General features: G+C 38.5%; 2 protein-coding genes across 2 annotated transcripts; one reads left to right on the forward strand and one right to left on the reverse strand.

The window, feature by feature from the left end:
* Window positions 1-2,153: 2,153 nt before the first annotated feature.
* LOC133615406 (uncharacterized) lies at window positions 2,154-4,784 on the reverse strand. Its single transcript, XM_061973975.2, has 2 exons — window positions 4,672-4,784; window positions 2,154-4,567 (listed from the first exon to the last, which is right to left on the reverse strand). The coding sequence occupies exons 1-2, from the start codon at window positions 4,717-4,719 to the stop codon at window positions 3,428-3,430; spliced, it is 1,188 nt and encodes a 395-aa protein (XP_061829959.2). The 5' UTR covers window positions 4,720-4,784; the 3' UTR covers window positions 2,154-3,427.
* A 4,349-nt stretch (window positions 4,785-9,133) lies between these two features.
* On the forward strand, window positions 9,134-23,684 carry nol12 (nucleolar protein 12). The gene is made up of 6 exons (XM_061973560.2): window positions 9,134-9,512; window positions 15,014-15,119; window positions 15,214-15,262; window positions 15,330-15,478; window positions 17,532-17,626; window positions 22,497-23,684. Exons 1-6 carry the CDS (start codon window positions 9,403-9,405, stop codon window positions 22,690-22,692), a joined length of 705 nt encoding a protein of 234 aa, XP_061829544.1. The 5' UTR covers window positions 9,134-9,402; the 3' UTR covers window positions 22,693-23,684.
* The last annotated feature ends 1,230 nt before the right edge of the window (window positions 23,685-24,914 follow it).

Below are 24,914 nucleotides of genomic sequence, written 5' to 3' on the forward strand. Positions count from 1 at the left end.
ACCAGTTTTCGATTATTTTTAGTCAAAATCGCTGAATTTTCACATTTGCTGTTCAAATACTGAGAAGAGACGGTGAGGTGATCAGCAGCCAGTTGAGGCACGTCACTCAGTTGTGCCTCACCATTGATTGCGGACTCGGCTAACTGCTGGCCTGATGTGCAGTGAGACCGTATTGCTATATGAACTATATTATACATTTCCATAGTTTAGTTAGCTGAGGTATATAATGTACAGTGTATTTTGTCAACAACTGTATGTGTGTAAAGTATTGCTTGTGCTGAGCAATCATAAAACTGCTGCGAAGACGCACTGGCTGAGGCTCGCAGTAATCCCGCCTCCTGGTGCCGGTTAATGCACCCCCCGCCGCAGAATGCACCCCCCGACAGGAGCGCCACACCAACCAAAGCCCACACCCAAACCCTCTACGTGCAAGACCGAATGCCAAAAAGTGCAAAAACAACAATTCTCGCGTCGGAGGAGCCGTGAACGACTGCAGGGACACAACATTAGGTACACCTGCAGACTGCAGCACGGATTTCATATTTCATTCATTCACAACTCCTCCAACACGAACACCACTGTTCCCGCACTTATAAGTAAAGGTAAGACCATAATAACCTTTTTTTAAATTAAATGTGCTTTTTTGTGTGCTACAGTTTGTATGTGTAAAGTTAAAGTTAAGTTAAAGTACCAATGATTGTCACACGCACACTAGGTGTGGTGAAATTTGTCCTCTGCATTTGACCCATCCCCTTGTTCACCCCCTGGGAGAGAGGGGAGCAGTGGGCAGCAGCGGCACTGCGCCCAGGAATAATTTTTGGTGATTTAACCCCCAATTCCAAGCCTTGATGCTGAGTGCCAAGCAGGGAAGAATGCTGGTATGAGCTTTTAAACATAACCCGTTAACTGCTGCCAATCAAATGGTGAATAAGATACTCTTTAGGGTTCATATGTTTGTAAATCTGACTGTGATGAAGTCAGTGCCTCACCAGTCATGAACCTCACCGCACGTCACTGGTGTACATATATATATATATATATATATATATATATATATATATATATATATATATATATATATATATATATATATATATATATATATATATATATCCGTGTACATATGTATTTATACACGTGTATATGCATATACAGTATATGTGTACATATATATTTATATATGAAGCGGTAGAAAATGGATGGATGGATGGATATATATATATATATATATATATATGCGTATATATATATATATATATATATATATATACATATATATGCGTATATATATATATATATATATATATATATATATATATATATATATCCGTATATATATATATATATATATATATATATATATATATATATATATATATATATATATATATATATATATATATGTATATGTGGAGGGGGGCGTGGCCTGCGGACCTGCAGCGAAGCGGGGTGTGCCAGGACCGGCTTCGAGATCAGCGACAGGTGCGTAGATGGTTATCAAATCACCTGTCGCTTTGTTAAAAGGCAGCAGCCGGAAGGAGAGAGTTGGAGCGAGAGCAAGAGAGAGACAGACACACAAAGACAATTGTTGGAAAGCAACCCGCTGAACTATTTGCAAAAATAAAACAGTGTTGTAACCCTGATCCGGGCTCTTGTCGCGATGTTTGGTGGTCCGAGGAACCCACTGGAGGGCAACCTCCACAGTATATATATATATATATATATATATATATATATATATATATATATATATATATATATATATATATATACTGTATATATATATATATATATATATATATATATATATATATATATATATATATATATATATATATATATATATATATATATATGTACATGTGTGTATATATACACCGATGTATGTGTATGTATATACATATACATACATGTGTATGTATATATATATATATATATATATATATACAGTATATATATATATATATATATATATATATATATATATATATATATATATATATATACTGTGGAGGTTGCCCTCCAGTGGGTTCCTCGGACCACCAAACATCGCGACAAGAGCCCGGATCAGGGTTACAACACTGTTTTATTTTTTCTGCACGGACCTGGAGGGGGCGTGCCTTAAGTCCGGCTGGAAATCGGGAGAAATTTGGGAGAATGGTTGTCCCGGGGAGAGGCACTGAAATTCGGAAGGGTTGGCAAGTATGAGATATTCTCACTTCTTTTCTTTTGTCGAGCACAAAGAAAATAACATTTTATTTAAATGTAAGTTGTGTCTTGGATCAAAGATCCCGTCTACTGCCCAAAACAACAATTCAAATCTGCCTGGTTAGGCTCTGTGTATGTCACGTGTGCCTTCCTTAGGTGAAGCCAGGTTTACAGCTATGTTGTTGATTGATTGATTGATTGAAACTTTTATTAGTAGGTTGCACAGTACAGTACATATTCCGTACAATTAACCACTAAATGGTAACACCCCAATAAGTTTTTCAACTTGCTTAAGTCGGGGTCCACTGATTCATGATACAGATATATGCTATCAGATATATACTAACATCATAATACAGTCATCACACAAGATAATCATCAGGATATATACATTGAATTATTTACAATCCGGGGTGTGGGATATGGAGGATGGGGGGGTGGGGGGTGGGTTTGGTTTGGTTGGTATCAACACTTCTGTCATCAACAATCAGCATCAACAATTGCATCATCAGAGAAATGGACATTGAAACAGTGTAGGACTGACTTGGTAGGATATGTATAGCAAGTAGTGGACACAGAGAGAGAGATCAGAAAGTATAAGAAAAAATGTCTACATTTGATTATTTACAATCCGAAGAGGTATTATGTGGAAGGGAGGGTGTTAGTTTAGGGTTGAAGTTGCCTGGAGATGTTCTTTTACTGCGGTTTTGAAGGAGGATAGAGATGCCCTTTATTTTACACCTGTTGGGAGTGGATTCCATATTGAAGTGGCATAGAAAGAGAATGAGTTAAGACCTTTGTTAGTTTGGAATCTGGGTTTAACGTGGTTAGTGTTAGTGTTAGTGTTATTATGCTGTTTGTTACTTATGTATGTTATGTTGCAGCTATTTAAAATAGTTTTGTCAATTTGTTCTGGCCTGAAATAAATTGGCCCTTTGAAACATATCTTTGTCTTTGTGTGTTGTATGTAGAGCACATTGCTTAGCAGAGTTCAGTGATGCAAATGCATGTCAAGTTGATCAACAGATTGTATTATTCTCCAGTGCAATAACAGTACTGAAATGAAGGCTAAAAGGGCATTAATGGGAGCTTTAAAAACAAAAAGTAGAAGAAGTAACTAAATAGTTACTTTTCACAGTAACACATTACTTTTTGGTGTAAGTAACTGAGTTAGTAACTGAGTTACTTTTGAAATAAAGTAACTAGTAACTGTAACTAGTTACTGGTTTTCAGTAACTAACCCAACACTGGATGTCAGCCAGGTGAGAACTGTTGTGGAGTCAGTCCATAAGAAGGTCTGGGCAATACACAAGGTGAGCTCTTTGTGAAGGAGGGAGGACAGCTGGGCTCCTGTCAGCGCGGCACAGAGCTCCAACCGTGGCATTGACTGCTGGCGTTTTGGGGCCACTCTAGACCTTGCCATCACAAATGAGACATAGACAGTGTCATTAGTTCTTGTGGTGAGATATGCCACTGACCCGTAGGCTTGCTCAGAGGAGTCACAGAAGACGTGGAGAGTGTACTCTGTGGTGTCAGTAGCAAGCTCCAATGGTGCATAAGTTCGAGGGATGGAGATGTTGGCCAGCTCGGGGAGTTCTCTCTCCCAGCTGGACCAGGCTTGGAGGATGTCAGGAGGGAGATTCGGGTCGTCCCAGCTCCTCTTCTTTGCCCACAGTTTCTGGACAAGAATCTTGGCCCGTGTAGTGTACGGGATAATGATCCCGATCGGATCATACTGGCGGGCGAGTACCTTATAGATGTACCGCATAGTAGGGGTCTCACTCTCTGGAGGCTTTGGCTTGAAACCGAGCCGATCAGATGGACAATACCACCGCAGACCAAGGGCCGGCTCCTGTGGATCGTTGCTCTTCTCGGGCAGCCACAGCTCTGTACTTTCAGATCGGGCACTGGAAGGCAAGTGGGAGACAACACATGAGAAGTTACTTGCCCACTGTCGAATCTCAAATCCTCCTGAGGCCAGACATTGTCGCATCTTGTCCTTGGCTGACTCAGTCGTTGACAGGCTCTGCAGACAGTTGTCCACGTAGAAAGACTGTTCGATGAACTGCAGGACGTCTTCATTTCCTGCAGCACATTTTTTGACATGTTTTTGCAGAGCAAATGTTGCACAACACGGGCTGCTCGTGGTACCAAATGGCAACACCTGCCATTGGTATACGTCGGGCTGTTTCAACCTTTGCAGGTTTCTCCAAACAAACCTCAGCAACGGCTGGTCCTCCGGCAGAAGCCGAACTTGGTGGAACATGGCTCGGATATCTCCACTGATGGCGACAGTGTGCTGGCGGAACCGCAGGAGGAGCCCGATGAGAGATGGGCCGAGGGTTGGACCTGGGAGAAGCTGCTCGTTGAGAGAGAGACCACCATGATTAAAGGAGCAGTCAAAGACAAGGCGATGTTTGCCATTGTGATGGACGAGGTGATGAGGTATGAACCATGACTCACTGGAGCGGTTTCCCTCTGCCTCCTGGAGCTTTGTGACACACCCACCATCTATAAGCTTCTGGATCTCTGCTTCGTATATTTTAGCTTTGACAGTGTCTTTAAGCAGTCGTCTCTCTGTACTGCGTAGCTTTGGCATCACAGCTTCAACATCTGCTTTTAATGGTGGTGCACCTTTTACCCGGAGCAGGGGTGTAGTGTAGCGAAGTGTGTCACCAACCTTCACTCTCTTAGTGCGTGCTTCCAAGACGCTCACCGCTTCCTGGTTCAGGCGAGACCGCACTGCTAGCCGCTCGCTACGGAATGGGAGCACATCAAGCTGACCTAAGTAGTCGGTCAACATGGCCAGTAGACATCACGTCCATCCCTTTAGGCCCTTCCAATGAGGTTAGCATTCCCACCAGCAAGTCAACGTTGAGGGCGAAGCTCTGGAAAGATTTAGGGTGTCCTGATTTGAGATCAGGAGAGTTCAGGATGTCTGCAATCTCACTTTGTGCCAACTGATGTGGCTGCCCGTACTGTCACTGCAAAGCCTGCATTGTGGCGGTGTAGGGCTGTACATAATGTCTGTGTGACTGAGCTATTAGCTTGGCTTCATCCAGGACCAAGTGTTCCATAAGCACACGGTATTTGTAATGTTCAGAAAGTTCAGTGTGTGGATTGAGCAGGTGATCTAACGCCATTTTTAAGTCAGCAAACTCTCTCTCACTGTCGTGCACCAACTTAGGTAGTTCAGGTATTGGAACAGGCTGTCTGGGGGACTGGGTAGTGTACGGTACCTGCAGTGGTGTATACTGAGACTGGGGGCTGTACTGAACCTGTTGAGCTGATGGGGGCTGTTGCAGAGTGAAACCAGCAGGGGGAGACACCAGTTGATATGCTGGCTGAGTTGACGGCGGAGACACAGGCTGGTAGAGTTGCAGCTGTTGGTTCTGCGGTGGCAGTGGTGACTGGTATAATGGCTGTGTAGCGCTGGTTGATGGAGGCTGATAGACAGTCCCCAGGGGAGTGGCAGCGCTGTAGGGCAATGGATTGATAACTGGCTGAGTGCCAGCCGCAACAGGTAGCTGTGGTGCAGAATATGGCGCTGTTGCTATCTGGGGGGGTTGATAGGCCGGTTGTGCAAACAGTGGAGCGTGTTGCTGCACGGGCTGTGCAGATGGGAGTGGGGTGTATTGCCTCACTGGCTGTGCGGACAGGAGTGGGGTGTATTGCTGCACTGGTGCTGGATTTACTGGTGTTTTCTGCATGGGCAGGTATTGCAGTTGTGCAGCTGGTGGCACTCTTTCCTGTACATTGTTAATCATTACTGTGGTAGGCTGGTTAGACGGGTAGCCTGATGTAACTGATGTCTGTGGGCTGGCATAACTCACTGCTTGTGAAGCTTGAGGTGTAGTCTGCAGCATAGAAACGTTCAGCGTAGTGAGGGGAGACGGTGCCCATGCAGATGTCACAGTTGAAGGCAGAGACTGCGTCAGTGTGTAGTTCTCCTGTCTACTACCTGGTGTAGGAGTCATTGCTGCTTGAAGCTTTAGTGCTGTAAAGGTGGTATGTGGCAGTGCAGACAGGTGTGTCTCATGCAGAAGCAGCCTATATGATCCAAGATGGAGGCTGGATGGCTGTGACAGAGGGGTGCTGTGAACTACTGGACAGCTTAGCCAGGGTGATTGATATGTTGGGACGCTCATATTGAGAATAGCTGGTGGCCGTAGGACAGGAGAACCCTGCCTGCTTTGATAGCTCCGCCCCGCGTGCGCCGCCGATGGATGGCTCATATGGCACGTTAGCTGGCTGGGCAAGTCTCTAGCATGTATCGCCATGTTCCACTCGCTCACCTTGTCGGGCGGTCCCGGCGATAATGGACGATCGGGGATAGCGTGCGCTCCGTGCGGCTGATCCTCCATACACACACACGGTCTGTAGGCTGAGTGACTGCAGCCGCTGGGCGCCAACGCTCTCTCCTCGGTCCTCCGGGCGGGCACCGTGAGGAATGAGGGACTGTGGAAGGCTAACCTGGTAGCTTTCTAGACGAGTTGGAAGCTGTCGCTGTCTTGCTCCGAGTGCGCCGCCGTCTGCCGCTGTTGTTAGCGCTGTGTCCATTTCTCCGTTGCGAGTGAAGCAATCCGGCTCGAAGGACCAATATTGAAGAACTATATGGATAAACTGATGTTGTTGTTGTGCTGGGACTCTTCACCCGTGAGCGTACTCCGGTTAGGGAATAAGGACACCGTTTTACGTTTCAACTTCTTTATATATAACTTTGTAGCAGCAGTAGCTAAGCACACTCTAACATACACACTGTTCAACACATTGCCCGAAGGACCCCGAGAAGTAAACAAAGCTGCCCGGTAAACTGCCTGACTCAAACAGACTCAACTTAAAGGTGCATGACTACATTAGTAACTTGTTTACGTCAGCAATAATATAGTCAATTATATTCAACAATTAACATTAAATAGGGAACTTTATCTTATATCTTAATCACTGACAAAGGGAATTTATAACAATATGTATATATATATATATATATATATATATATATATATATATATATATATATATATATATATATATATATATATATATATATATATATTAGGGCTGCAACTAACGATTAATTTGATAATCGATTAATCTGTCGATTATTACTTTGATTAATCGATTAATAATCGGATAAAAGAGACAAACTACATTTCTATCCTTTCCAGTATTTTATTGAAAAATCTGGCATACTGGCATATATATATATATATATTTAATTTAAATTGTGGCCCCTTCCCATATATATATATATATATATATATATATATATATATATATATATATATATATATATATATATATATATATATATATATATATATATATATATATATACATATATATATATATATATATATATATATATATATATATATATATATATATATATATATATATATATATATATATATGTATATATATATATATATATATATATATATATATATATATATATATATATATATATATATATATATATATATATATATATATATATATATATATATAATTTAAATTGTGGCCCCTTCCCAAATTCTTTTAATGCAATGTTGTCAAAAAGTTTGGAAACCTCTTATATAACCTGCCATTGTTATTCACTTAAATGGTTATAATTCTGGCAAATGTTCCTTTACTTCAGACTGTAAATTAGAGATTAGCTCATTCACAAAGAATGTTTATAATCAGTGGTTAGTATGAAAGATAATCGTTATCATAATTATTTTTTTTAGTGCGAATCTTCTGTTTCCAACTTTAATCATTGCACCACAGTTTTGTGCAATGTGACACAAAAATAATAAAACTTGTACATAACTGTCTCCTTATATGCTGCCACATATAGATTCGATGTATTTTGACATTGTTTTCTGTCATTGCTGCTTCTTGAATGGGATTGTGCTGAAAATTAAAATTTCCCCTCAGGAATTAATAAAGTATTTCTGATTCTGATTCTGATTGTTCCAAAATCTGAATGATTAAAGCTTTGATATTTTCATTTTAAAAATCAATTCCATATATCTTAAAACTATTAGGGCTCAGCTCAATTTTGGTGACTGTTAAAGGTCTCTGGGACCAAATGAATGCCAGTCAATAAAGTGTTAAAAATAAGCCATAAACAATATTTTTTTCTATGCTCTAATATCTATAAATATATGATCTATATGTTGCCATAAAGTTTTTATTTTATGTTTTATGCCCTTTTTTCTTTAAAGGAAACTCTGTTTTTTATTGCAAAAATACCAAATATGGAAAATTTAATATGTGATGTGAAGTAATTGGAGCCTTAAATAGGTAAATAATTCATAACATTGCTTTCAATGCATTATTATTTTTGATTAATGACAGTTTAAAAAAATCTGACAGAAGGTCTCGGGATCCAAAAGGGCTTCACTCAAAGTGTTAAAATAAGTCATACATCAATTTATATCATTTTTACTTTTAAAGTTATAATATCTAGATCAAATTCAGATCTGTCAGTTGGTTCACAAGTTTTGATTATATTTTGAGCAATGGCAAATTTAAAGTAAAAGCCTACATGGCAGCTTTGTGTTATTAATGTCAATATTGCAACATTTCCTCGTTACATTACACTTGTTTGCTCTTTTATTCCACTTTCCATGTTTTTTAAATAGTATTTTTTAAATTAGCTGCGGGCCGTAATTAACCCCCAGTCCGCACTTTGGACACCCCACGCTCCTAATTTGATCCAAGCAAATTTATCATTGAATTTTTACCCCTATATTTATTGTGTATTGACTTTTATGACGTATTTTTTAAATTAAAAATACACAAAGAAAACCTTCAAGTTTACTAAAGTCAGAAAACATACAATACACCCAAGGTTTAACTGCCACTGACTAATTCATTGCTGGGCTGCAATCACGTGACCCAAAACCACTTCCGGGTTTTATGTGGAAGTTCTTTTCCCTTTTCTCGTTTGTGTTTATAGTGGACGTAAATGATGAATACACACGATGTGAGAATATTGCGTTTAGCAAATTTAAGCAAACGTACTATCAAGTGATTTTTAGAGAGATTTGTTCATTTACGCAAGCTTAAACAATAAACGCGGGTAGGTGGACCCATTTTCCCTCACCCAGCGTGTTTCTCGTCGAACACAAACAACCGACGCGCAGGAAAACACTGCGAGTCCGAAAGCAGGAGCACAACTCACGTGTGGAGACTCATAAGGCAATGAAAAACAGAAAAAACAACAACAATGCGGCCAGGAGGACCAAATTTAAACCTGGCTCTAAAAAGAGGGAAAATAAATGCATCGTCTCGTTTGACGAAAAAGAAAGAGAGTAAGTGACCTTTACTAAATGACCAGCATGAGTAGTTACTAGCGAGTGACTGCAGAGCATGGCAGAATGTTATTGGAAGATTAGCCAACTTGATTTTAAAAATGTATCATTTTATCTTCACCAGTCAAACGTGTAGACACTCTCCTCGTTTTATTGAATAAGAAAGTGTGTCCTGACTTTCTATATCTGTTATAAAATATTACTTTTTTCTTTGCAAGTGCTTTATGATTAGCATTATCACTCATCCATCCATTTTCTACCGCTTGTCCCTTTTGGGGTCGCGGGGTGTGCTGCAGCCTATCTCAGCTGCATTCGGGCGGGGTACACCCTGGATAAGTTGCCACCTCATCACAGGGCCAACACAGATAGACAGACAACATTCACACTCACAATCACACACTAAGGCCAGTTTAGTGTTGCCAATCAACCTATCCCCAGGTGCATGTCTTTGGAGGTTGGAGGAAGCCACGCAGTCACGGGGAGAACATGCAAACACACAGAAAGATCCTTCAATCAAAGTTTATTTATATAGCCCTAAATCACAAGTGTCTCAAAGGGCGACCGGTGCAATAGACGTCGAGTGGATCTAGTTAATAGTGTGAGAGTCCAGTCCATAGTGGGGCCAGCAGGAAATCATCTTGAGTGGAGACAAGTCAGCAGCGCAGAGACGTCACCAACTGATGCACAGATGAGTGGTCCACCCCGGGTCCCGACTTTGAACAGCTAGCGCGTCATCTGTGGTCACCTAATAACATCTCCACGCAGGAGAGGGCGGCAGAACAGAAAAAAGACGGCAGATAAACTGGTCTAAAAGGGGGGTCTATTTAAATGCTAGTGTATACAAATGAGTTTTAAGATGGGACTTAAATGCTTCTACTGAGGTAGCATCTCTAACTGTTACCGGGAGGGCATTCCAGAGAACTGGAGCCCGAATAGAAAACGCTCTATAGCCCACAGATTTTTTTTGGGCTCTGGGAATCACTAATAAGCTGCAGTTCTTTGAACACAGATTTCTTGCCGGGACATATGGTACAATAGAATCAGCAAGATAGGATGGAGCTACACCGTTTAGCAGAGGTGGGACCAAGTCATTGCTTTGCAAGTCACAAGTAAGTCTCAAGTCTTTACCCTCAAGTCTCGAGTCAAGTCCCGAGTCAAGACAGGGCAAGTCCGAGTCAAGTCCAAAGTCAAGACTGGAAAGTCTCAAGTCAAGTCCCAAGTCCTGCATTTTGAGTTTCGAGTCCTTTCAAGTCATTTAACCACAGACTAATATATTTACACAGATTGTGTATGCTTTTAAAACGCTGTATTTATTTATTAAAACAAGTGCATTTGAAATTGCAGGGAAAAAGATAGTGCTGACATTGCACTTCAAAATAGCACTATTAACCAGTCATTTTAAACATGTAACTCATTCCTTTACAGAATAAACACATTTGAAAAAAAAACAAGTGCAACTGTACTTATTTGCACAAAAGTGTTAACATTGTATTTCAATGGCATATTGCATTGTAACTAGTTCCACAGCAGTTTCTATCCTGTTCTTACCTTATCTCATTGATCTCATCTCATACTGTATGTGTGTTTATGTGTGCGTACACATGAAAAACATAACAAATATATGAACATAACAATGAACAGAGTTGTACTTTTTAGATGTCAGGACCCTATGCAATATGTACACATATTCTTAATATAGTATACATTTTAACTGACCTTTATTTGACTATGTTTGTCTTTTTGTAGGTGGCTAAAATATGCGGTGCTGCTGACTGCCGTCTAACGTTACGTTACTGTGTGTGATACATTGACTAACGTAACGTTATGTATAGGTACCTCATGAAACCCTGCTTAAAAAAAAATCACTTGACAAAAAGTATGAATAAGGTAGCAAACTGCAGTGGACGCAACAGATTGCCGTGTTTGCAATGACGTTATAACCATAGACATCTTATAAGTAGACGCAGCATTGGTTGCTGTGACGTGAGCAATTTGGCCGCCATCTTGAAGTGCTGATGAGGAGCCGGCGAGCAGCCTAAACTGACAGTTGAAAGGTAGAAAACAAAGATGCCGGGATGGTGTTCAGCGTTTTCCTGCTCAAATGAGCGGACTGTTGAAAATAGGAATCGGGGGATTACTTTTCACAAGTGAGATTTAACATTAACGTACTATTGGTTGTATTTTATGAAAATAATATTACCACAGAGTTGAGAAGGATCAAAGATCTTCAATATTTGTATGTGAAAATCACAAAGAAATCTTCTGGGGGAGGATGACGCCCCTACAGGGGTTTGTTTACAAACTTTCAGCCCCACCTAAAACAAAATTCACCAGCCGCCACTGATTATGATGCATTCTCATTTTAGGCAAAGTATAAGACAATACTTTCTTAACAGTATAATTGTAACCAGGAATCAGTCTTCAAGTAACAATATTCAAATACTAACATTGTTGGGTTGAACAGAATTTGGTTTTATTCTGAATCCAGTGAAACAGATTGGTGGTTTTAGCTGATATGAAGACTTTCAGGTGTTTATATATGTTTAAGTATTTGGCAGACGCTTTTATCCAAAGCGACTTACATAAAATAATACATATAAAACAATCACTGCAAACATTATCATTTAAGGGAAGAATGTAATAGAAAATATCAATACAAAGTGTCAAGACAGAATAAACTCTCTGCTGCTGAAGCAACAGAGATACAGTCTATAGGTCCCTAAGATATATAGATATCTAATGTATTCATACATTGTTTATGTAGGATACACACATATGTATATATAACCTAATCATATTGTTTCTTCAATTTAAAAATAGATTACCGTTTTTTTCCCCCTTCTCTGGGATTATATTCCCAGTTTTGATCTCGGACGTCTGGTCATTTATAGTGTACCGGTATAAGAATATTATATTACTGTTAAGCAAACTATGAATAATAAAACACGCCAAAACATGTGTCTGTTATCATGGCTACACGTATGACAAAAAAGGGGGTGAAAATCAGTCGTATTCAGTGAGGTAAAATTAATTAAATGCGCTGACAGTTCATTGCTCCTGCCAAATTAATTGCACTGAGTGGAGCGGATCACCACTCCAAGATGGCGGCCACGCGCCTCGTCTGCGCCAGTAGGCAGTAGCGCTCGATGCTGCGTCTACTTATAAGATGTCTATGGTTATAACGTTAGCAGTGAGTTTGCAGCCTCACTGATTTAACTACACAGCAAATAAAAGTCACGTTACTTAGCCAATAAACGTTATCTTACATTCAGAACTTACCCTTCTTTGTGCAACTTCAAATGTCGAACGAAGTTGGAAGTTGTTGCGTCTCCGTCTGTAATATTCGAACTGCGTGATTTGCATACCGCAATTCGTTTTTTGTTGACCAAGTCGTAGTTTTTATACCCGAACGAAACCAACTTTAACATAATTGTTTATCACTGGCACGTTGTTGGACAACTCTAGTTAATTGGTTGTCCTGCAATTTGATTGGATGAATGCTGTGTGATGAAAACAACGTATATCTAATTTGATTGGCTGTTGTACTGACAGCACACCAGCTGACAGGAATAACACGCTGATAGACAGACGAAGAAAATGAAAAATACGGAGCGCTCCCAAATAACTTTTTAAGCTTTGGATTTTGGGGAAAGTGGCAAGTCATGTCAAGTCATGTCAATTCAAAAGGCTCAAGTCCAAGTGAAGTCACAAGTCATTGATGTTAAAGTCTAAGTCGAGTTGCAAGTCTCTTCACATTTTGTCAAGTCGAGTCTAAAGTCATCAAATTCATGACTCGAGTCTGACTCGAGTCCAAGTCATGTGACTCGAGTCCACACCTCTGCCGTTTAGTATTTTATACGCAAGTAATAAAACCTTAGAGTCGCATCTTAAGTGCACAGGAAGTCAGTGCACGTGGGCCAGTATAGGTGTAATATGATCAAACTTTCTTGTTCATTGTTTTGTAGTGTACATTTTTAAATCATGCGTCCAAATTGCACCCTGTGGCTATTTTTTTTTTTTTTACATTTTAAAAATACTATTATAAAAAACATAAATAAGTGGAATAAAAGAGCATACAAATAAAATGTAACGAAAAAAAGAACGTTGACACTAATCAAACACTGTCATTGTTAAAAAAAAAAAAAAAATTAATGTTATCAACAATTGACCTATTGAAGGCTCCTATTACTTCACATCAAATATTGCACTGTGGAAATTTTTTTGTGGGAAATAATGCATCTTTTGTGTCTTCTGTGACAAAAATGGAATAAAATAAACATACTTAAACAAAACATAAAAATTATAACTCATAATTGACGAATGGATCTGAAATGGCTTAAGAGACTCAAATGTTTAATGTTAAAAAAAAAAAGAAAAAGATATGACTTATTTTTAACACTTGAATCTCTGATCATTTTAGTGAGATTTTTTTTTTTTTAACTGTTATTGTTCAAAAAATAATAATGAATCAAAATCATTGTTTTGGATTATTAACCCTAACCCTCACCCAATGTTCTAATTACTTCACATCAAATATTACATCCGCTTTTCCCTCTTTAATTTGAAATATGTTTTGGGGAAAATATTGCATATTTTGTGTGTTTGCCATAAAAATAAGTCTTCTAGGACAAAAGGGCATAAAACAAACATACTAATACATCCATCCATTTTTCTACCGCGTACAAATTATAAAAAATGTAACTTATAATTGACGGATGGATCTGAAATGGCTCAAGAGACTCAAATGTTTAAAGTAAAACAAAAATAATAATTATCCGCTTTTCCCTTTTTACTTTGAAATATATTTTGGGGAAAATATTGCATATTTTAAAAATAAAAAATTATATTGAAGTTATTGATTTGAAAGTTTAAAAAAATAACAATATATGACTTCTTTATGAGAGACCCTTTTTAATCCATTTGATTGGAATTTATAAAACTCTTTGCTCAAGAAATAATAATTAATCAAAATCGATGTTGTTATGAATTATTTATTAACCTATTTAAGGCTTCAGTTACTTCACATCAAATTTTTGACTTTAAATATTTTTTTGAGAAAATTGGGAATATTTTGTGTTTTAGCAAAAAACAACAACACAGGGTTTTCCTTCACAAAAAGGGCATAAAATAATGCAATGTAATGTAAAAAAATGTTTAAAAAACCAACTTTTTAAAATCATTTTTATGACTGAGACCAAATTTGAGCAGAGCTCTAAAGGCAAAAAAAATCTATATAGTGTATTGGCCCCTGCGTGTTTTGATATTTCAGTTTAAAAAGTTTGGACACCCCTGACTTAAACGACTAACTGACCAAATAATTCAGTTGATGTTGTGAATTCCCATTTTTTTAATATTACTGCAGCAAAAAAGGAAGCTATCCCAAAACTGCTTTCAGGATAGAACACCTTTTATCATGAGTCACCTCTTTAAAAAAGCAGATTTTTACATTTCATTCATGCTGACTTAGCAGATAAACTGGTGGTCTTCGTTCTTCTCATCAGAGAGTATCTTACCGGTTTTCATAAGAGGAAAGTCGAACGCAGGAAAGCCGCGATAGCAGAAATTCGCAAGAAGATCAAGGAAGAGCAGAGGAGAGTTCGGAACGAGGTAGGTGTCGCGCACGCGAAAGGAGTTGGGATGCATGTAAACTGAGAGTGAAAAGAGTTAGGATGCACGTAAACTAACAGTTGGTTGTTTCCAGAGGCATAAAGAATACATGAAAATGCTGAAGGAGCGACAAGAAGCACTCGGTGAGTCGAGGGGAGAAGAGTTCTACTTCCTAGAAATCACACTTCATGCCAGTTCTTTCCTTTACAGACGAAAGTGACGATGACGACCTGGATGAGGCGATCACCAGTACCACAGAGTCCGTTCAGGTGGATCACCCGAACCACACGGTCACCGTGACAACCATCAGTAATCTCGACCTCACCTCCAATCACCTGCTTGAAGGAATAGCAAACCAGGTGAACACATTCATTTGTTCATTTATGTGTGGCCGAGCACCACAAGTACAAACCCCGTTTCCATATGAGTTGAGAAATTGTGTTAGATGTAAATATAAATGGAATACGATGATTTGCAAATCATTTTCAACCCATATTCAGTTGAATATGCTACAAAGACAACATATTAGATGTTCAAACTGATAAACTTTTTTTTTTGTGCAAATAATCATTAACTTTATAATTTGATGCCAGCAACACGTGACAAAGAAGTTGGGAAAGGTGGCATTAAATACTGATAAAGTTGAGGAATGCTCATCAAACACTTATTTGGAACATCCCACAGGTGAACAGGCAAATTGGGAACAGGTGGGTGCCATGATTGGGTATAAAAGTAGATTCCATGAAATGCTCAGTCATTCACAAACAAGGATGGGGCGAGGGTCACCACTTGGTCAACAAATGCGTGAGCAAATTGTTGAACAGTTTAAGAAAAACCTTTCTCAACCAGCTATTGCAAGGAATTTAGGGATTTCACCATCTACGGTCCGTAATATCATCAAAGGGTTCAGAGAATCTGGAGAAATCACTGCACGTAAGCAGCTAAGCCTGTGACCTTCCATCCCTCAGACTGTACTGCATCAACAAGCGACATCAGTGTGTAAAGGATATCACCACATTGGCTCAGGAACACTTCAGAAACCCACTGTCAGTAACTACAGTTGGTCACTACATCTGTAAGTGCAAGTTAAAACTCTCCTATGCAAGGCGAAAACCGTTAATCAACAACACCCAGAAATGCAGTCGGCTTTGCTGGGCCTGAGCTCATCTAAGATGGACTGATACAAAGTGGAAAAGTGTTCTGTGGTCTGACGAGTCCACATTTCAAATTGTTTTTGGAAACTGTGGACGTTGTGTCCTCCGGACCAAAGAGGAAAAGAACCATCCGGATTGTTATAGGCGCAAAGTTGAAAAGCCAGCATCTGTGATGGTATGGGGGTGTATTAGTGCCCAAGACATGGGTAACTTACACATCTGTGAAGGCGCTATTAATGCTGAAAGGTACATACACGTTTTGAAGCAACATCTGTTGCTATCCAAGCAACATTACCATGGACGCCCCGCTTATTTCTGCAAGACAATGCCAAGCCACGTGTTACATCATAGTAAAAAAGTGCGGGTACTAGACTGGCCTGCCTGTAGTCCAGACCTGTCTCCCATTGAAAATGTGTGGCGCATTATGAAGCCTAAAATACCACAATGGACTGTTGAACAACTTAAGCTGTACATCAAGCAAGAATGGGAAAGAATTCCACCTGAGAAGCTTAAAAATGTGTGTCCTCAGTTCCCAAACGTTTACTGAGTGTTGTTAAAAGGAAAGGCCACGTAACACAGTGGTGAACATGCCCTTTCCCAACTACTTTGGCACGTGTTGCAGCCATAAAATTCTAAGTTAATTATTATTTGCAAAAAAAAAAAAAAGTTTATGAGTTTGAACATCAAATATCTTGTCTTTGTAGTGCATTCAATTGAATATGGGTTGAAAAGGATTTGCAAATCATTGTACTGTGTGGGTTCCCTCCGGGTACTCCGGCTTCCTCCCACCTCCAAAGACATGCACCTGGGGATAGGTTGATTGGCAACACTAAATTGGCCCTAGTGTGTGGATGTGAGTGTGAATGTTGTCTGTCTATCTGTGTTGGCCCTGCGATGAGGTGGCGACTTGTCCAGGGTGTACCCCGCCTTCCGCCCGATTGTAGCTGAGATAGGCTCCAGCGCCCCCTGCGACCCCGAAGGGAATAAGCGGTAGAAAATGGATGGATGGATGTATTCCGTTTATATTTACATCTAAAACAATTTCCCAAATCTTTTGGAAACGGGGTTTGTAGACTTGTCAGCACAGGGGAAACTTTCTTTAAGTGGGGAAGTTCCTGTAAAAGTTGCTGCGGTGGAAAAGGGCATATTGAAATCTTTTATTGCTCACCTTGCCTTCCTTGAAGACAAAAATAAGTTCTATCATGTAAGAATATGGCATCTGTTTATGCGCCTTTTTACACAAGTCTGTCCTTTTCAGGTCAACAAGGAGAATGCAGATGATGAATACGAGGAGGAAGAGGTGACAATGAAGGCAATGCCCAAAAAAGCTTACAATCCGGTCATGAACAAAAAGTAAGCTTGTACTTCTTATGCAGGTCGCGTTTTATAAAGTTAGAGTACTTCTCTGAAAAGTGCGATTGGATATAAGGATGTCCCGATTTCGATCACGGCATCGATATTTGCCTTTTAACCGATCTTTGCCACACAAAGATTGTACTCGCGTGAAATATTCCTTCAAAGGGATGCACGCTCAATGTCTTGCTAAAACACTGGCTCTAGTTTTAGAGCTAACTGCAAAGAATGCGTTGTCTAGCCACAGTGCGAAGCCGCTTCTAAAATACTAACCCTCACCACCATGGGGGAAAATAAACTGTTTCTTACACACACACACACACACACACACACACACACACACACACACACACACACACACACACACACACACACTGAGCGGGATAAGATAAGAAGCTCACTGCTAATGCTTCAGTGTAAAGTATGGGTATCTGATACAGATGTCTACTATCGATACCTAGTGTAGTATCAGTGAAAAAACGATACTAAAGTGATTATATCAATATTTTTCTTTGTATTTCTTATTTACAAAATGTTTTTTTGCTTGTTGTTGTTTTTGTTATCCAACTCGGGTAGTAAGTATTTAAATATAGAAAGGCTCTGAGGTCAAAATGTAAATGATTTAAATGGGACGCAATAGTTTCTGCTTGTGTTTAGTTACTGTGCACTCGCTACTTTATTTTGTTAAAAAAATAGTAACGTTCAATACCACACGTTTATTACATCACCCGATTCACAACAATATGAGCAAACTAATTTAATTACTTGCTATAAATCTGTCCTACAATCTATTGTCAAAGTATCAGACTTGAAATTTGATAGGATCTGAGGTCAAAATTGATCAGGACATCCCTAATAGCATTTTTTCATTTTTATTAATTTAATCCCTACCCTTGTTTCTTTTTTAACTGGTTTTACTATGTATGAGTACCGGTACCTGTTTTTGTGTATTTATACCATTTATGGTAAAGGTTTTCCCGCAGAGCTTTGCGCGAGTCCGCCACTTTTATCCAGTTGTAGTCCAAAGTCTATAAGCTTCTTATTTTTCTCTAGCCTCCTGTTGTACATGAACATGCATCCTGTGCTGTTGCCATTTCTTACACAACATAGCATATAGTTCGAACTTATCTGTCAGTAGATTAGCTATGGATGCACTAAAAACTACAACATGGCTGGCAGGGAGAAGGCGCTGTTGAAGTGGGCTCGGCCTGGAGGAGGACTTTGGCTTGTAATTTAAAACCGCCCACAAAACGGCGCATCCTGAAGAGACATTCGCACAGCGGCTTAAAGATGGTCTGTAAAATGTAACCAATGCAAAATTTGGTCCAAAGAAACACCATTACAGACCACAAATACATGTAGGAAAAAAAACATGACCACTTTAAGGCCTACCATAGGTCAGGGTCAGTCTGGATCTGCTGGTAGTTAACAAATGGAGTCACGTGATTTAAACGGTATTCTGAAGTGAATGCTTTCTGCAATCCAGCCTCACCCCGACTTGACATCCAGCAGCCCTGAGGTAAATTAAGTTTGACAACCCTGATCAATAACGGAAGACTTTGCTTCTTTGCAGTAAAAGGGTTTCCCCTACATGTAATTGATCGTGGCGACCCACCACGGCAAAATAAAAGCCATCACTTCTTAAAAATGTTTTTTTTTTTACTTGAAAAATATTACAATATTATAAATAATTAGTTTATTATTATTCTTCGGTCAATGGTCAACAAAATAAACAGTTGTACATTCATAGATTGAAAATGAAAATGTTGCAGACCGAAAGGGTTTAGGCTGAAGTTGAACACTTATTGCGCCTAACCCTATAAACAATGTCAAGTACAAGATTAACTTCCGAAAATTATGAAATGTCCATTATACAACATATTATAAATACACATTATACACAACATAAACACAGTTCAATTATATACACAGTAAAGGCATGTGAAATATCCTTGTACACATGTTACACCTTTGCACCAATTATATACTATATACAAACAATTATACTTCCATTATTATTTATATCCCACATTTAGTTTTTAATTAACATTGATCATAGTATTAACTACAGTGTTGATTCAAGAGTGATATATTTTTTCAAGACATTGGTCTTAAAGTGTTTTTTAAATCTGTGAATGGAACTGGAACATTTTAAGGAATCATCCAAGCTGTTCCACAGTTGAACCCCCCTGACAGAAACACATCTACTTTTTAAGCTCGTTGTTATGTTTGCTTTCTGAAAGACAGCTGAACCTCTGAGGTCATAGGGATTCTCTCTGGGTTTGAACCTCTCCTGTAGACACCCAGGCAGCATGTGGTTATGAGCTTTGTACGCCACAATAGCAGTGTTGAGGTAAACAAGATCGTGCAGTTTTAATGTTTTTAATTTAATAAACAAAGCATTGGTATGGTCATGATAATCCGCATAATTTACAATTCTAATCGCTTTCTTTTGAAGTAAGAACATAGAGTTGATGTTTGATTTGTAATTGTTACCCCAGATCTCAACACCATAATTAAGATATGGGAGTACGAAATAATTATATAACATGTTAAGAGCCTTTTGATTTACAGAGTTTTTAATTTTATGTAACACAGCAATAATTTTTGCCGTCTTTGTCTTAAGTATTTAATTTATCATCTATATAGATTCCCAAAAATGTTGTTGAATACACCCTTTCTATCTCCATATCATCAATTCTTATATGACACTGTATGTTATTTTTCCTATTTTCAAAAATTATATATATATATATATATATATATATATATATATATATATATATATATATATATATATATATATATATATATATACCGGTACACATATATATTGTTTTTAAATAATTTATTTTAAAATTTGTTTTAATTTTTTTGTAATAATGAATAAATATACACATATAGCCTATAATTTGCGCACTATTGACGAGTGATGCACCATTTAAAAAAAATAATTTGATCACCGAAACCGCGCTGCCTTAACAGGATGTTGTGATGATGCAAGCAAGACGCACAGGACTGTCTGGAGCGTACTTTAATATACCCGTGATATACCGGTACCCGCGTGCTGTGATCAGGCTCGTCAGCTCGATTATGGTGAAAATAATAATCACAATTATTTTGATTGATATTGTAAGCATGTTTAACTACACAATTATTCATTAATTTGAGAACATGAGTATTTATTGTACCACCAAAACTCAACTTTAAATATAGAAAAAACTGATAGAAATTAGTCGTTGACAAACCACATTTTAAATAATAATAGCAGTAACACAAAATTAAAATAACAATAGCACTAGCAGTATCAAAACTATACAATTAGTTGTAATTAAAACATTTATTTTTTATTGTTTTTAAACTTTTACACTTTACACCAACATAGAGTGTGTGTTTTTTGGGGCATGTATGTTTATTAAATACAAAAGTCCTCACATTTATTGGTGCAATACATTTCTGGACAATTTTGACCAGTTTTTAGGTGAAAGCATAATTAATTGTGTACATGTATCAATAAGTGCATTATGCTTGTGCAAGGTACTTTTTGAAACCTTTATTTTGTTAGCGCAGTCAGACCAGATGTGGCGCACTACGCTATTATTGTGAAGGGGAGAAGTGTGCTGTGTTTTCAGCTTGACAAGTAAAAAGGCGACTCATTTCAAGCTGTAAAAAAAGAGAAAGTCTCTGAAGTTATGACTGCTGTTTGTACATTAATGTTACATGGATGATGTTGTTCACAACAACACAAACAGATGAGATGTGTTGTGGGCTTAGGGATTGTTCTTGCTGGCTTTAGCTTCGTAGTTTAGTCGCTGTTTCAAGTGGCCGTCTCGATATTGTTTAGTTTAGGGTGTGTGTCGGGGATAAATGAGCGCTACCGGACATATTATTCCCCAAATAAATGTTCCTTGTCCTCACAATAACAACATTTCACTTACATTTATGTCAATTTTGTGATATTCTGCGTTTAACAGCAGGTTCTGTTTTATTGTCCGCCGTATATGTGGAAATCAATTGACTTAAATTTTTGTTGAGTTTAGTGATTTTTGATTAGACATACTAGAGTGTCAAATAAAAAGTAGAGACAATGGTGACATCCCAAACTTCTAGTAGACATGGTCTTTTTTTCACTCATTTGCTCTTCATCTGTTTCATCGTCACAAGCTCCGGAATTTGCACGCATGCTGCGCGGCTTATTTTTATTTTTTCCCCGATTATTATATTTTCATAATCGTAAGAAGCCGAAATGTGATTAATTGTCCAGCCCTGAATCTTGCTGTTCGTCGCAAACATAGGGACAGAAGTAAAGTCTCTAAATAAAAGTACAATCTCCAATAGCACCAGTAAAATACAGTAAACTGTTTATGTATATCTGCACCTTATTGCTCTTTTATCCTGCACTACAACGAGCTAATGCAACAACATTTCGTTCTTATCTGTACTGTAAAGTTCAAATTTGAATGACAATAAAAGAAAGTCTAAAAAGATGCTAGATTTGTTGCTAGTCAGTTTAAAAAAAGAAAAAGTCACTAAAATGATTGGCAATGTCTTTAGAAATGTGTACAATTCTCAACAAAGCAAAGCAACAATTGAAAAATAGAGTAAAATAATACAGGAGAAGTAAAAGTATTTAATAACACATTTGTTTTTAGCTATATGGATGATTTTTTTTTTAGATTTTTTTTAAAGAAATGATATGCATCATTGCAGATTATGCAATTTATAGGATGACACCATTTTGACCAAACCGCCACAGGTATGTGGGGAAACCCTGGGTGAAAACATTGGATGCGTGTTATGAACCATGACCATAAATTCCGGTCCGTTTTCCACCCGCTTGACTTTTGACCATCTGTCACCCACGCTTCAGGATCCGCTCGCTGACGGCATCACTCAGCGCCTACACGTGCAAGGGGAAGAGGAAAGGGAAGCAGGAAGGCCGAGGAGGGCGAGGCCGGCAGACGGACAAGAGAGCCGCCGTCAGGGACAGTAAAGTCGGCTCCAAGAAGACCAGCAAGCGGCAGAGACGACGTATGACGGGGAAGAAGCAGCACCAGGGAGACTGACTGAAAGATGAACTTTAGTGGACCATTTGTGGGCCGAATTTGGAAAATGACAACAGTGCATAAGAACCACCTCAACACAGTTTAGATCAGGGATGTCCAAACTATGGCCTGCGGGCAAAGTGCGGCCCGCCAGCCTCTTCAATTTGGCCCGCGAGACGTCATGAGTTCAACAAAGTATGTTTTCAAATTAATCTTAAATACCGGGCGGTCACTGAAAGATAGATTTTCTGCCATCTTGTGGACAATGTGAGTAAATCAGATCAATGACATTTGATAGATTTTCCAGTAATATCACAGCATTTATGTATATGACACAATCCAAAAAACCTTCCCTAGTCATGGTGCAAAAAAATGCAACTAACAACACAACCTGCTCACTGAAAATTGTGGATATTATGAAAAACATCCAAACACCATAAAATAATTCAAAAATTACACCCATTTTAATCTATCAGAGTGCATGACGGGAAAAATGCAAAACTCTCCACACTTATCCATGTTTGACACATTTTAACTGCTTGATATTTCTGATTACAAAATTTTAAGGAGGTCATCACAGAAGTAAACAAGGTAGGAGCCTTACTTTCACATACTCTTAATATCCAATTATGTTAATTATATATGCGTCATATTAATATACGTGTACACACACACGGGTGTGTATATTTACACATATGTATATACACATTTATATAAATATATGTATATTTGTGTGTATGTTACTTTACATGCTTTTGACGCCCGCCGATATTTTTTAGCCCAATGTGGCCCCCAAGTCAAAAGGTCTGGACAACCCTGGTTTAGATGAACACTGCCATAGAGGTCGTCATTGAAGCAAATTATCTTTTTGTGTTTGTAGCTGGGATTTATGTGTCTTACATGTGGACTTTTCGGTAGAGATTAGAACACAACAACGATGTATTTCCACATGTCCTGATGTAGTGTTATTGTCATTGAGATAATCTGTTTTGATTAAATATTCTCACCACTAAGTCCCACCGTTCCCAGCTCTAAAGTCAACTCAAAGAACAGTAGAAAACACCTCGACATGGGTAAGTTGCTTCATTTTAGCCCCTTCCTCACACCTGTTTATTTATTTACGCTAACCTGAGCTAGCGTGTGCCATCTGCCATCAGCATTACGTTTCGCTTTCTAAAGCTGTGATATTTAATACAAGGTGCTTTGCATGTTGGTTCAGGCTGGACCCTGAGAGCGATCCGCCTCACGTTTTGTTATGTTTCACTCATTGTCCCCTCGGCGAATAGGGTGGACGTACAGCTGGGGAGGAGGAGCCAGCCTGAGGGGAAGGCCCTGTGCCTGCGGGGGGTCCATGGGCAGGAAGAAGTGCTCCTTGTCAGGTAATGTACATTTAAAAGCTTTTAGGAATATTTCTGTTATTTCTGCCAGGGTTCTGTGTGCTTGGTTCTAAAAGGACTTCTGACTAGATTGTGTTTCACTTTTGCTTTGGTGTAGTTATCGACTCACAGTAATAATGATCCCATCTCAGCCGATTATTAGGTCAGGAGTCTGCAACCTTTACATTTTTGCCGCATCTTCCACTAAAGAAAAATAGCACAGAGACACAAAACATTAGCTTTGAAAAGTTTTCATGTTTTTTATTTTACAGGAAAGGCAATCTGTCAATGTGAAATTAAACTCTTGTCCTTTTTTTGGCAAGTATTCATGGTTGGCAGAATTATTGACACGTTATGTCAGAGGGCCACATCGCAGTTATGTTTGGCCCCAGAGTGCCGCTTCTAACAGTGAATACTATTATTACACAATTTATTATTATTATTTTTATTAGATTTTTTTTAAAACTAAAATGTAAAAAAAAAAATGTTAAGTAATAATTTCACCTCAAACCTCAGTACTGCTGTTTTTATGGTAAAAAAGGCAGCTCAGTTGCCAGAATTTGACTGTAAAATTTACATTTGTTTTTATACTGTAAATACAGAAAAACCCCTGCAATTTTACAGTAACATTTTGACACCTGAGCTGCCTGTTTTTTGTTTGTTTTTTACCGCAAATCAACAACTGTAGATTTTTCTGTGTTTTACTGTAAATGCCAAAACGGCATCTTTGTTTATTACAATAAAAAAAAGTACAGTTTTTTTTAATTTAGAGAAAAATGCTGTGAAAACCACAGTAAATTTCACAATTTTACCATGAAATTAATTGCTACTGTTACATTGCACAATTTGATGGATAACTTGCTTTGA

The sequence above is a fragment of the Nerophis lumbriciformis genome, linkage group LG22, assembly GCF_033978685.3.
Source record: "Nerophis lumbriciformis linkage group LG22, RoL_Nlum_v2.1, whole genome shotgun sequence".
In the NCBI taxonomy this organism is placed as follows: Eukaryota; Metazoa; Chordata; class Actinopteri; order Syngnathiformes; family Syngnathidae; genus Nerophis; species Nerophis lumbriciformis.

Excerpts from the sequence above, each read along its gene's own strand:
- LOC133615406 (XM_061973975.2), bottom strand. The coding sequence starts at position 4,719 with ATGGTGGGTGTGTCACAAAGCTCCAGGAGGCAGAGGGAAACCGCTCCA. Across the intron at positions 4,568-4,671 it reads GGCAGAGGGAAACCGCTCCA|CTTCTCCCAGGTCCAACCCT; the intron begins GTGAGTCATGGT and ends CTCAACGAGCAG.
- nol12 (XM_061973560.2), top strand. The coding sequence starts at position 9,403 with ATGAAAAACAGAAAAAACAACAACAATGCGGCCAGGAGGACCAAATTT. Across the intron at positions 9,513-15,013 it reads TTTGACGAAAAAGAAAGAGA|AGAGTATCTTACCGGTTTTC; the intron begins GTAAGTGACCTT and ends TCTTCTCATCAG. Across the intron at positions 15,263-15,329 it reads GGAGCGACAAGAAGCACTCG|ACGAAAGTGACGATGACGAC; the intron begins GTGAGTCGAGGG and ends TTTCCTTTACAG.